This window comes from Rhinoderma darwinii, chromosome 5, assembly GCF_050947455.1.
Source record: "Rhinoderma darwinii isolate aRhiDar2 chromosome 5, aRhiDar2.hap1, whole genome shotgun sequence".
Taxonomy (NCBI): Eukaryota; Metazoa; Chordata; class Amphibia; order Anura; family Rhinodermatidae; genus Rhinoderma; species Rhinoderma darwinii.
In genome coordinates, this window is record NC_134691.1 from 86,601,364 (window position 1) to 86,616,428 (window position 15,065).

Sequence of the window (15,065 nt, forward strand, 5' to 3'; positions counted from 1 at the left end):
AGCACACTGATGCATACACAACAAACACGGACCAGATTCAGTTTATAATACTCGGAATAATTCATGTTTATTCATGATCCCATCCTGTGTTTGGACAGATATTTTAGATATATTTCGTCTTTTTCAATATCTGTATTGACATTCTTTCTGCATTGCATCCTCTGCATTAAGTTTTTGCATATGTATTTGCAGATATATATTCCTGTTTTGTGTGCACAGGCATGCGTGCACCTTTAGGGATGCACGATGCATCGAAACTTCGATACTGTTTCAATACTCTGCATCCTCAAACAGTTCGATACCGTTATTTCATGTATTTCGATACTTAGCTGTGCGGCCGCACAGCCCAATATAGAAAAACATGAATGTATGAGAGCGGGGCTGCGGCTGTGTAATACAGCCATTGCCCCGCTCCTGAGTCCTGATAACAAGTGTGCGCCGTCAGGATGATGTGATGCGGCCGGCGCTGCACTAATGATTGCCGGCAATGAAGACAGAACATGGAGGGCGCACTGCAAAAACCCCTATGTTCTGTCTTCAGTGCCTGAACCGCCGCACAGCCCCAGCCCCGCTCTATAACGGCGGAGATCAGAGAAACCTCTCATCTCCGCCGTTATTCCCGTGAATGCTGCGATCACAGCGGACTGCAGCATTCAAGGGGAAAATGAGAAGGGGGATGCCCCTTGGATCGCATCACAGGGAATTCCTGTGACGCGATTGAGGGACATACCATATATGGGCAGACAGCCCAGGGTCCATTGAAGGACCCCAGGGCTGTCCTACCATATTTCCTGTTGTTAGGGCATACTTAGGTATGTTCTAACAGCTGCCTGTGTACTATAGATACACAGGCTAATGTACTGGTATATAGATATATGCCTGTGTACTATCAGTATATAGATATATGCCAGTACATTAAAGTTTAACAAATAAAGTAAAAACATAAAGTAATGTTAGATTTTAAAAAAATACACATACACCTTTTTTACAATAAACATTAAAATAAGTCTCAATACATAAAATATACACACATTCAGTATTGGTGCGGCCGTAATAACCTGCACAACAATTTTTTTGCATCATTTATGATGTGTACGCTGTAAATAAATAAAATAAAAACTGCTTTCTATCACTTATTGTGGGGCACAAGGTGTGATGAATTTAACCTCAATGTGCCGCATATTAATAGTAATTAACCCCATCATGTACCTTACATATTAACCCATTATGACTGAGAAACATGATGGGGTTAATTACTATAAGGCCCTTTTCACACGGAGTATTTTGCAGGAGGAAAATTCTGCCTCAAAATTCCGTTTGGGATTTTGAGGCAGGTTTTAACCTTCCTGCACGGCGTTTGCCGCGATTTTCGCTGTGTTTTTCGCTCGCGCCCATTGAGTGCTACGGGCAAAAAACTCAGCGAAATACGCTTCTCTGCCTCCCATTGATGTCAATGGGAGGTTAGAAGCGTAACCGCGCAAAGATAGGGCATGTCCCTTCTTCCTCCCGCAAGGCGGTTTTACCACTCGCGGGAGAAAACCGCCCCCCCGCCTCCAATTGAAATCAATGGCAGGAATTTTTGGCCGGTTTTTGACGTTTTGCGGAGCGTTTTCCACACCAAAAAGCTTGTCAAAATACTCTGTGTGAACAGGGCCTTAATGTGAGGCACGTGGATTTTAAATTCCTCATCATACCACGCGCCTCACATCAGAAAATGGAAGAACTTTTTTTTTTATTACTGTTGACAAAGTATCGAATTGGTATCGAAATCACAATACTAAGTGAAGTATCGGTATCGAAGTCCAAATTCTGGTATCGTGACATCCCTACTTCACATACACCATGAATGGTGTTGGAGTTGATGGAGTGGGGTATTTCTGTGTCTCTCTATATTTTCCATTCTGTCTCACCTATTTTTAATTGTATTTTTGATATAAGCGCTATATATTTATTCAATAAAGATATGTTTGATTATATAACATAGAGAGTTTAGCCTACTTTTTTGGTCTGCTTTATAGGTTTTGACATCTCCAATATTAGGCTGACATACCAGGCCTGACAGATGAACAAAGCTTGGCCTTTCTTTTATAAGCCGCCTCACTGTACACCACTGTTAAGAACAATTCTTATCCTCTAAAGTCAATGTTAACCAATGCTTGGGATTGATTATGGCAGAGGAATACAGTTTATCTGTGTTTAAAGTGCAATGCCTCACAGCCTGCAACAGTGACATACATTGAGGATGGTTGAAAAAAGAAAAAAATAAGACCACTTTCAGGTGCTGCTTGACACTCCCACACTACTAACCACCCGTAACAGGAGATCCTGGGGCCCCCTTCCCATTTTCATGGCTAAAGTACATTTCCCACTTTCATTGTGGCACCTGTGGAGACCATATCCATAAGCAGGTTCTTACCGCCTATCAAAACGGAGACAAGACCAACCTGGAATTGCCCTCATCTCTCTATAGTCCCATAGAAGTCTCATGGAGGCTAAGCAGTGAATGTCACGAATACGTGACAACTGCTATAAACAAAGCAACAAAAAGGATCACAAAATGTGGCCACTTTCAGCTCTTCTAGGGCTTGCCGTGCATCTTGCCCAGCATGACTCAATGCAGGACTGAGGTTCTAATCTAGTAGAAGACCTGCCAAGCTAGACACAGTTACAATTTGGCACTTTGCCCAGATTCAGGCAAATAAAATTTAGTTTTTTTTTTCTACTTTAAATCACCCCTGGATTTTATTGTTTCATGCTGATTACATCCCTGTGTACATACTCTTTTAGACAAAAATAGTCTTCAATAAAATCAGGGGGTTTATATAAGATGCCACTGCTCTTCATGTCAACAATTGCTGACCCCAAAAAAAATTCATTACATTTTAAGTGAAATTGACATTATTTCTCCCTAAAGCCAATATTGTATATTGATGGAGTTTCCTGAATATCCTGAGACAGAGACCAGGGCTGACTCTGGCTGCATCTCGTTCCCTTGCGTGGTGCTTCAGTTTCCCAGAAGAGCTGAGGTGATAGACATTTGTCATCATTCTTGTTTTCACTCTTTATGTTTTAGAAAAAAAACTGTCAGGTTTTGCAGCAGCGTTGTACCTTCTATGTAGACAGACCAAAAAAACATCTCTGAACCGTACCTATTACAAGCGCTTGGGTAAGGGACATTTCAGAGCTGGCCTTCTCCCTTGTGACTCATGGAGAAGGTATTCCATAGCCCTGCAGATCCTGAGTAGGTGGGAAGGAGAAGCTGAAGGAGCAAGGGAGGGGATTAAGGACACTCCAAAGTGAGAAGAGTGGTGGCTGCGGGGTATTGAGCTGGCGTTAAAAAAATAAAATGCTTTTTTTTCAGAAACAGTGCAATGTCTGTCCTTGGGCTATGTACAGAGCTGGATCAAGGTTTGTGGAAGCCCCCTCCCCAGAAATACTGTTATATAATGATGTGGTTAAGTTAAAGCATCGTTGGCTAGCTACAGCAAATTAGAATATAGGGAGCCAACAAAACAGTGGGCCACGTCTCTGGAACGGGCATGGGGTCCAAGAAAAAAAGAAAAGCAGCGATTAATCAGGGAGAACCACTATTCAGGTCAGTTAACCAGTTCAACTTATATGGCCTAGTGACAGGTGCTCTTTAAGCTGACTATACACATTGGATAATTTTCTCAGATCCTGCCCTTGTAAGACAGGATTTGCAGACAATCTAATGTGTATGGAGGCAGCCTGTCCGCCAAAAAAACAAAAACAAGGATTGGTCATGTTGTATTTTAATATTTCCGGATCCTTTGATCTTTCCAAAGTAAGAGGACTTGGAGATGTGTGGCAGCCACTTATCCCCCTCTCCCTATGGTAATAAACATGAACGCTCGGCCAGAGTTCCATACATAGGCAATAAATATTAGTAAGAGTTGCATAATCACCGATTCTGACACATATTAAAACATGTATTATCGGTACAGTAAAAAGGTTTTCAATCTCCTATATCTTGCCTGTGGAAGTAACTGCAAAGCATTGTGGGACTTGGGAGGTCCAGGCCCCCAGGTAACTGCCCCTTTAGCGCTCCCTATAATCCGGCCATGACTTTGTCTGGTTTTGCAGCTGAAGTGGAAGCAGCTGAGCTACAAAACCAAACACAGTCCATGGACAGATATTCCACAGTTACAGGAAAAAGAGACGATTTTGTTTTAATCCCTAAAGGGGGTTTTACACTGGCAGATTATCATGCAGACTAGTGTTCATATAACGCTCATTGCCGATAATTTCCCTGTGTAAACAGGGGAACGATCAGCAGATGAACGAGCAAACACTCAATCATCTGCTGGTCGTATCGTTTTAAAAAAGTAAATATTATCGTTTGTAAACAGGGAGACGCGCTGCCGACATGATAATAATGGATGGGGACGAGCGATGGGAGTAACGACCGCTCGTCCCCATCCATAGCTCCGTGTGACAGGAGCAAACGAGTGCCGATCAATGATGTCTCGTTGATGGGCGCTCGGCCGCATCAGCCGCTTATCGGCCGGTGTAAAAGGGCCTTAACTTTCGCTTGCCTGGTGCTTTATATATCACTCTATCATTCTCCTTATCGTCCTATGACAGATGCCTTAAAATTATTTAGAATAAAGCAGTGTAAAGGCCCTTTTACACTGGCCGATAAGCGGCCGATGCAGCGAGCGCCGATCAACGAGGCATCGTTGATCGGCGCTCATTTGCTCCGGTCACACGAAGCTATGGATAGGGCGAACGGTCGTTACTCCGATCACTCATCCCCATACATTATTATCATATCGGCAGCGCGTCTCCCTGTTTACACACCAAGATGTGCTGCCGATAACGATATTTTACTTTTTTAAAACAATACGACCAGCAGATGATCGAGCGTTTGCTTGTTTATCTGCTGATCCTTTCCCTGTTTACACAGAGCAATTATCGGCAACGAGCGCTCTATGAACGCTTGTCTGGCCGATAATCATCCAGTGTAAAAACCCCCTTATGATGGGTCCCAGTGCCTACAGACTGGCAGCGGTTCTCACAACGAGTACTAGTATTACTAAATCACCTCACGTCCAAGACGTTATAACCCGATGTACCTTCAAAACCAGTAACGGATAATCAATCCATTGCCATCTTGCGAGGTCACTTGTCAATACAACATGAGCAGATTTGCTTTTTTATGGCCACATTCACACTAGTAATTTTAATTAGTTCTTTTTTATTTATTCGTTCAATTTTTTCTTTTTCATTTTAAAGGGATTATTCGACTTGAACATTTTTTTTTTACAAATATCTGCAAATGTGATAAGATAAAAAAGAACCTGTACTCACCTCTTTTTTTCCCCGGTGATCCAGCGCTGACGCTTCTCTATTTGTTTATACGTGCCCAGCATGTGACCACTGCAGCCAATCAGAAGGCTCAGTGGTCACGTGCTGTATTTTCCTGGCATCATGGCTCACATCGCTGATGCCAAGAGTATGACATGTTGATTGGCTGCAGCGGCCACATACTGGGTGCTTGTAAACCAAGACCTGGAGGACTGTTGGAGCGTCATCATTGGGTTGCCCGGGGAAAGAAGAGGTGTTTTATCACATTAACCCCTTTAGTGTCAATAAGCAATAACAAAAAAATTATTTTACAGTGGATAGAAAGATGTGGCCCGCAAACAACGTGAACCAAGGTGTAAACTGGGGATGAATATATGCACACCGTAATGTACAGATTCTGCCTATATTTTTGTCAAATGTATCAACTAATGTGACAGGGATGGGAGATACAATACAATGTTCACATATGTTACAACAGTACACATAAATAAATATGTACATTTAAAGAATAGTCAAATATTTTTTTTAAAACTTATCTGAAGAGCCAAATAAACATTTAGAACTTTTCAAAGTCTTCATAGGTTGTAAACTGTATATAGTATAAACTAATATGGAGCGCTCCGATGTATATGGCTAACAATTTGTTTAGTAAATTTATAATAATACATTAAGGGGGATTTTCTGTTCATTGAAGAGAATGGTGTTTGTACGAGATGTCTTATTTATGGGGGTCCCCTGACAGTTTTACCGACAAGCAATTTTCATTTGAATCTGTAAAAGGACCTTGGCCTTCCAGCTAAACAGAGCATTTCATGTCTCAATCTTCTAAAGAAAAAAGTGTTTGACAAGAATGGCTGGTACAGCCGGGTGTTCCGTAAGATGCCAAGTATTGCGCAACAGGCGTACAGTATTGGGGAATACACTTATAGGGCCAACAAGAGAATGAGAATCGCGCTAGGATCACAGAAGAAATGTCTGCAGCAACCTTCACATGTTTGAAATGCTGTTTTTTGCTGGTATTGTGGGGGCGAAAATACTTCACCATTCATCCACAGCTAACATTTGGCTTTTGTGGTTTTTAATATAAACTGTTACATAAAAATCAAAACCACCCGGAATAATGCTCTGTGTAAGACGTTCATATACAGATATAAGAGATACATGTATGGAGTTCCGTCAGTCATAGTGAAAAAGTCAAAATTAGATAGATAGATAGAGAGAGAGAGAGAGAGAGAGACAGAGAGAGACAGAGAGAGAGAGAGGGAGAGAGATAGATAGATAGATAGATAGATAGATAGATAGATAGATAGATAGATAGATAGATAGATAGATAGATAGATAGATAGATAGGTATTAGATAGATAGAGATAGATAGATAGATAGATAGATAGATAGATAGATAGATAGATAGATAGATAGATATGAGATAGATAGATAGATAGATAGATAGATAGATAGATAGATAGATAGATAGATAGATAGATAGATAGATAGATAGATAGATATTAGATAGATAGAGATAGATAGATAGATAGATAGATAGATAGATAGATAGATAGATAGATAGATAGATAGATAGATAGATAGATAGATAGATAGATAGATAGATAGATAGATAGATATTAGATAGATAGAGATAGATAGATAGATAGAGATAGATAGATAGATAGAGATAGATAGATAGATAGATAGATAGATAGATAGATAGATAGATAGATAGATAGATAGATAGATAGATAGATATGAGATATATAGATAGATATGAGATAGATAGATAGATAGATAGATAGATAGATAGATAGATAGATAGATAGATAGAGAGAGAGAGAGAGAGATATGAGAGAGATAGATAGATAGATAAAACATTTGATGTAGGATTATTATACAGCAGGAAATATCCGTACAATGGACTGTGAGGACGGGGTCTGTTAAGTCTTAATACCTTCATATTATAATACTGATCCCACAGCTCCATAGTGCAGAGGATAAACTACACTGTGAGAGCACCCATGTTCTACAACCTGCACACAGGCGACCCACACAATGATCACCAATGTCAATCAGTAAATGTGTGAGATCTTATTCATAGTCAAACAATTTACATCTTCCCAACTGAGGGAAAAATGCACCACAAGCCCTTAGTGAAGACAAACTACAAGTCCCAGCACGACCCGTCAGTGTATGTTTAGTTCCCACCAGCAGACATCAATGCCTTTACTGTGGAAAGTGCCAAGAGCTTCATGATATACAGCGGCTCATATAAAGTGATTATAAATAGATATGTAGCAGAGATGAGTTTGACATTTGGCACTTAAGATATCTGAATGTGTTAACTGTGATTTTCTATAGGACACTTCAGTTTTCTTATTTTAGGGAATTATAATGGTGCAGAAAGAAAAGAGATGAATGATAAAACGAGCTCTGCTACATATGTATGTCTGTAGTGTGACATGTAGTTATAGTGACATGTAGTGTGACATGTAAGCAGCTCTGCTACATATGTATGTCTGTAGTGTGACATGTAGTTGTAGTGACATGTAGTGTGACATGTAGTGTGACATGTAGTTGTAGTGTGACATGTAAGCAGCTCTGCTACATATGTATGTCTGTAGTGTGACATGTAGTTGTAGTGACATGTAGTGTGACATGTAGTTGTAGTGACATGTAGTGTGACATGTAGTTGTAGTGACATGTAGTGTGACATGTAGTTGTAGTGACATGTAGTGTGACATGTAGTTGTAGTGACATGTAGTGTGACATGTAGTTGTAGTGACATGTAGTGTGACATGTAGTTGTAGTGACATGTAGTGTGACATGTAGTTGTAGTGACATGTAGTGTGACATGTAGTTGTAGTGACATGTAGTGTGACATGTAGATGTAGTGACATGTAGTGTGACATGTAAGCAGCTCTGCTACATATGTATGTCTGTAGTGTGACATGTAGTTGTAGTGACATGTAGTGTGACATGTAGTGTGACATGTAGTTGTAGTGACATGTAGTTGTAGTGACATGTAGTTGTAGTGACATGTAGTGTGACATGTAGTGTGACATGTAGTTGTAGTGACATGTAGTGTGACATGTAGTTGTAGTGACATGTAGTGTGACATGTATTTGTAGTGACATGTAGTGTGACATGTAGTTGTAGTGACATGTAGTGTGACATGTAGTTGTAGTGACATGTAGTGTGACATGTAGATGTAGTGACATGTAGTGTGACATGTAAGCAGCTCTGCTACATATGTATGTCTGTAGTGTGACATGTAGTTGTATCGACATGTAGTGTGACATGTAAGCAGCTCTGCTACATATGTATGTCTGTAGTGTGACATGTAGTTGTAGTGACATGTAGTGTGACATGTAGTGTGACATGTAGTTGTAGTGACATGTAGTTGTAGTGACATGTAGTGTGACATGTAGTTGTAGTGACATGTAGTGTGACATGTAGTTGTAGTGACATGTAGTGTGACATGTAAGCAGCTCTGCTACATATGTATGTCTGTAGTGTGACATGTAGTTGTATCGACATGTAGTGTGACATGTAGTTGTAGTGACATGTAGTGTGACATGTAGTTGTAGTGACATGTAGTGTGACATGTAGTTGTAGTGACATGTAGTGTGACATGTAGTTGTAGTGACATGTAGTGTGACATGTAGTGTGACATGTAGTTGTAGTGACATGTAGTGTGACATGTAAGCAGCTCTGCTACATATGTATGTCTGTAGTGTGACATGTAGTTGTAGTGACATGTAGTGTGACATGTAGTTGTAGTGACATGTAGTGTGATATGTAGTTGTAGTGACATGTAGTGTGACATGTAGTTGTAGTGTGACATGTAAGCAGCTCTGCTACATATGTATGTCTGTAGTGTGACATGTAGTTGTAGTGACATGTAGTGTGACATGTAGTTGTAGTGACATGTAGTGTGACATGTAGTTGTAGTGACATGTAGTGTGACATGTAGTTGTAGTGACATGTAGTGTGACATGTAGTTGTAGTGACATGTAGTGTGACATGTAGTTGTAGTGACATGTAGTGTGACATGTAGTTGTAGTGACATGTAGTGTGACATGTAGTTGTAGTGACATGTAGTGTGACATGTAGTTGTAGTGACATGTAGTGTGACATGTAGTTGTAGTGACATGTAGTGTGACATGTAGATGTAGTGACATGTAGTGTGACATGTAGTTGTAGTGACATGTAGTTGTAGTGACATGTAGTGTGACATGTAGTTGTAGTGACATGTAGTGTGACATGTAGATGTAGTGACATGTAGTGTGACATGTAGATGTAGTGACATGTAGTGTGACATGTAGATGTAGTGACATGTAGTGTGACATGTAGTTGTAGTGACATGTAGTGTGACATGTAGTTGTAGTGACATGTAGTGTGACATGTAGTTGTAGTGACATGTAGTGTGACATGTAGTTGTAGTGACATGTAATGTGACATGTAGTTGTAGTGACATGTAGTTGTAGTGACATGTAGTGTGACATGTAGTTGTAGTGTGACATGTAGATGTAGTGACATGTAGTGTGACATGTAGTTGTAGTGACATGTAGTGTGACATGTAGTTGTAGTGACATGTAGTGTGACATGTAGTTGTAGTGACATGTAGTGTGACATGTAGTTGTAGTGACATGTAGTGTGACATGTAGTTGTAGTGACATGTAGTGTGACATGTAGTTGTAGTGACATGTAGTGTGACATGTAGTTGTAGTGACATGTAGTGTGACATGTAGTTGTAGTGACATGTAGTGTGACATGTAGTTGTAGTGACATGTAGTGTGACATGTAGATGTAGTGACATGTAGTGTGACATGTAGTTGTAGTGACATGTAGTGTGACATGTAGTTGTAGTGACATGTAGTGTGACATGTAGTTGTAGTGACATGTAGTGTGACATGTAGTTGTAGTGACATGTAGTGTGACATGTAGTTGTAGTGACATGTAGTGTGACATGTAGTTGTAGTGACATGTAGTGTGACATGTAGTTGTAGTGACATGTAGTGTGACATGTAGTTGTAGTGACATGTAGTGTGACATGTAGTTGTAGTGACATGTAGTGTGACATGTAGATGTAGTGACATGTAGTGTGACATGTAGTTGTAGTGACATGTAGTTGTAGTGACATGTAGTGTGACATGTAGTTGTAGTGACATGTAGTGTGACATGTAGATGTAGTGACATGTAGTGTGACATGTAGATGTAGTGACATGTAGTGTGACATGTAGATGTAGTGACATGTAGTGTGACATGTAGTTGTAGTGACATGTAGTGTGACATGTAGTTGTAGTGACATGTAGTGTGACATGTAGTTGTAGTGACATGTAGTGTGACATGTAGTTGTAGTGACATGTAATGTGACATGTAGTTGTAGTGACATGTAGTTGTAGTGACATGTAGTGTGACATGTAGTTGTAGTGTGACATGTAGATGTAGTGACATGTAGTGTGACATGTAGTTGTAGTGACATGTAGTGTGACATGTAGTTGTAGTGACATGTAGTGTGACATGTAGTTGTAGTGACATGTAGTGTGACATGTAGTTGTAGTGACATGTAGTGTGACATGTAGTTGTAGTGACATGTAGTGTGACATGTAGATGTAGTGACATGTAGTGTGACATGTAGTTGTAGTGACATGTAGTGTGACATGTAGTTGTAGTGACATGTAGTGTGACATGTAGTTGTAGTGACATGTAGTGTGACATGTAGTTGTAGTGACATGTAGTGTGACATGTAGTTGTAGTGACATGTAATGTGACATGTAGTTGTAGTGACATGTAGTGTGACATGTAGTTGTAGTGACATGTAGTGTGACATGTAGATGTAGTGACATGTAGTGTGACATGTAGTTGTAGTGACATGTAGTGTGACATGTAGTTGTAGTGACATGTAGTGTGACATGTAGTTGTAGTGACATGTAGTGTGACATGTAGTTGTAGTGACATGTAATGTGACATGTAGTTGTAGTGACATGTAGTTGTAGTGACATGTAGTGTGACATGTAGTTGTAGTGTGACATGTAGATGTAGTGACATGTAGTGTGACATGTAGTTGTAGTGACATGTAGTGTGACATGTAGTTGTAGTGACATGTAGTGTGACATGTAGTTGTAGTGACATGTAGTGTGACATGTAGTTGTAGTGACATGTAGTGTGACATGTAGTTGTAGTGACATGTAGTGTGACATGTAGTTGTAGTGACATGTAGTGTGACATGTAGTTGTAGTGACATGTAGTGTGACATGTAGTTGTAGTGACATGTAGTGTGACATGTAGTTGTAGTGACATGTAGTGTGACATGTAGTTGTAGTGACATGTAGTGTGACATGTAGATGTAGTGACATGTAGTGTGACATGTAGTTGTAGTGACATGTAGTGTGACATGTAGTTGTAGTGACATGTAGTGTGACATGTAGTTGTAGTGACATGTAGTGTGACATGTAGTTGTAGTGACATGTAGTGTGACATGTAGTTGTAGTGACATGTAGTGTGACATGTAGTTGTAAGTGACATGTAGTGTGACATGTAGTTGTAGTGACATGTAGTGTGACATGTAGTTGTAGTGACATGTAGTGTGACATGTAGTTGTAGTGACATGTAGTGTGACATGTAGTTGTAGTGACATGTAGTGTGACATGTAGTTGTAAGTGACATGTAGTGTGACATGTAGTTGTAGTGACATGTAGTGTGACATGTAGTTGTAGTGACATGTAGTGTGACATGTAGTTGTAGTGACATGTAGTGTGACATGTAGTTGTAAGTGACATGTAGTGTGACATGTAGTTGTAGTGACATGTAGTGTGACATGTAGTTGTAGTGACATGTAGTGTGACATGTAGTTGTAGTGACATGTAGTGTGACATGTAGTTGTAGTGACATGTAGTGTGACATGTAGTTGTAAGTGACATGTAGTGTGACATGTAGTTGTAGTGACATGTAGTGTGACATGTAGATGTAGTGACATGTAGTGTGACATGTAGATGTAGTGACATGTAGTGTGACATGTAGATGTAGTGACATGTAGTGTGACATGTAGTTGTAGTGACATGTAGTGTGACATGTAGTTGTAGTGACATGTAGTGTGACATGTAGTTGTAGTGACATGTAGTGTGACATGTAGTTGTAGTGACATGTAGTGTGACATGTAGTTGTAGTGACATGTAGTGTGACATGTAGTTGTAGTGACATGTAGTGTGACATGTAGTTGTAGTGACATGTAGTGTGACATGTAGTTGTAGTGACATGTAGTGTGACATGTAGTTGTAGTGACATGTAGTGTGACATGTAGATGTAGTGACATGTAGTGTGACATGTAGTTGTAGTGACATGTAGTTGTAGTGACATGTAGTGTGACATGTAGTTGTAGTGACATGTAGTGTGACATGTAGTTGTAGTGACATGTAGTGTGACATGTAGTTGTAGTGACATGTAGTGTGACATGTAGTTGTAGTGACATGTAGTGTGACATGTAGTTGTAAGTGACATGTAGTGTGACATGTAGTTGTAGTGACATGTAGTGTGACATGTAGTTGTAGTGACATGTAATGTGACATGTAGTTGTAGTGACATGTAGTGTGACATGTAGTTGTAGTGACATGTAGTGTGACATGTAGTTGTAGTGACATGTAGTGTGACATGTAGTTGTAGTGACATGTAGTGTGACATGTAGTTGTAAGTGACATGTAGTGTGACATGTAGTTGTAAGTGACATGTAGTGTGACATGTAGTTGTAGTGACATGTAGTGTGACATGTAGTTGTAGTGACATGTAGTGTGACATGTAGTTGTAGTGACATGTAGTGTGACATGTAGTTGTAAGTGACATGTAGTGTGACATGTAGTTGCAGTGACATGTAGTGTGACATGTAGTTGCAGTGACATGTAGTGTGACATGTAGTTGTAGTGACATGTAGTGTGACATGTAGTTGTAGTGACATGTAGTGTGACATGTAGTTGTAAGTGACATGTAGTGTGACATGTAGTTGTAGTGACATGTAGTGTGATATGTAGTGTGACATGTAGTTGTAGTGACATGTAAGCAGCACTCTGGCATGTGTTAGGCTGTGTCTGCTGCCTGCACTGGATGCCTCTGCACAAGGCAAGGCTGTGCTGCTACTATACATACCTGAGGAGCCCCGCACCAGTACAGTGTATACAATGCTCAATCTCTACACCGATTCTACCATCACAAACCTCTACACCAGCAAGCAGCACATATATACATGGAGTAATAGACTGAATTCACGGATCGATATTCACCTAGCAGCATTTTCTCATTCATTCAATGCAAAATACATCATCCCCATTACAAATGCTCTGTGCACTCGCATCATAATAAGAGATAGGAGATCTAAAAATGGAGCCCATTGATGGATAAAGAAGCTCCCCATCCATGCAAGTAGTGGTACACGATGCATTACAGGCAGTGTGCGATGATGATGATGATGATGATGATGATGAGCATAACATCCGGAGTAATGGTCACCGCCGCCCGGAATATACTTACAATGTCACCATCAATGCTGGGAGATCGCTGCGAGTCTTTGCCTTGATCACATCCGTTGAAGCTGGGTTGATCACCCAGGGCAGGCTGCTCATCATCCATGCGCATGCGTCTCAGGCTCCTGCTTCTAGTATACGGATGGTTATTATTATTATTATTTTATTGTTATTCCTAATAATTCCACTGCAAATTATGGCAAATATTTTGGAAGAAAAAATAAAATGTGATGTCGCGCCGGGTGAGTGGTCAGGCTGGTGCAGGGTGCTGTAGTGCAGCGGCTGGATGGAGCCCAGCACAGGGATGGCAGTGATTATTATCCAGGAGTAAACGAGAAGTGGACCGTGAATGCCAGGGAGTGGGATTAAAAGGCTTCTCCTCTGTCAGAATTGCCTGCTTTTTCCATGGAGTCCCTAGACATTACAGTCAGCGGCGCACAGCAGTGTGTGCACCCAGGGAAGGTGTATGTACATAAAACTGAGTGTGTCAGCCAGCCTCATGCATACATAATGAGGTGGACACATTATTTCATGAATATTATTTGCATATGCATATACTGGTTATGGCAGAAATGGCGGGTCACTTGTTATACAGGTGGATACGGGCAGTATATCTGCGTGTCTTGGAATGGTTACTGAAGCCCGTGGCAGTGCACTGGTTAATCTCCTTATATGGTCATTCCCCTGAGGGTCTCGATGTGGCGGGAGCAGCTCCTGTGATGTAAGGAGAACATGGAGTCTTTCCCTCACACAGCGCTGTATACACACACGGCGGCTGTGCAGTCTTTCCTGCAGCAAAAATTTAGTTGATATATAAATAACATTCACGTCACTTCCTCTGGTGTCACCAGTACAGAAATCAGGGTTCCCTGGTTACTGAGGGAAAGCAAAGAAAGGGTTTGGGAGCAGTTAACTGTTTCTGTGGAGAGGGAAGTCCCGGGATATGTGACAATACGCCGTCTATAAATAATTTCAGAATATATTTAATATATATTCTAGTTATATCTGATTTTGCTTGCAACCATGACTGCCATTACATGGAGATCTCCCAGCAAGTGCATGCAGCACTAGTATAGAGAGGGCTGCGTAGCTGCAGAACTGACATTCAGGATTCTGGGAAAGCAGGGTGACTATGTCGATAGAGGTCTTAAGACAACCATATTTGTTATCACCCAGCTTTCTCATCATCTCTGTTCAGTTACGTTGTTTACCAAGTAATTTGATCGCCAAAAT

General features: G+C 40.5%; 1 protein-coding gene across 1 annotated transcript in view; it reads right to left on the minus strand.

Annotated features, from left to right (window-relative positions):
• The window catches only part of RGS20 (regulator of G protein signaling 20), a 78,318-nt gene extending 64,006 nt beyond the window's left edge, over positions 1–14,312 (minus strand). Inside the window, exon 1 of the mRNA XM_075828326.1 lies at positions 13,840–14,312. Within this exon, the coding sequence (XP_075684441.1) occupies positions 13,840–13,944 (105 nt within the window). The 5' untranslated portion in view covers positions 13,945–14,312. The remainder of the gene's footprint in view (positions 1–13,839) is intronic.
• Between the last annotated feature and the right edge of the window lie 753 nt (positions 14,313–15,065).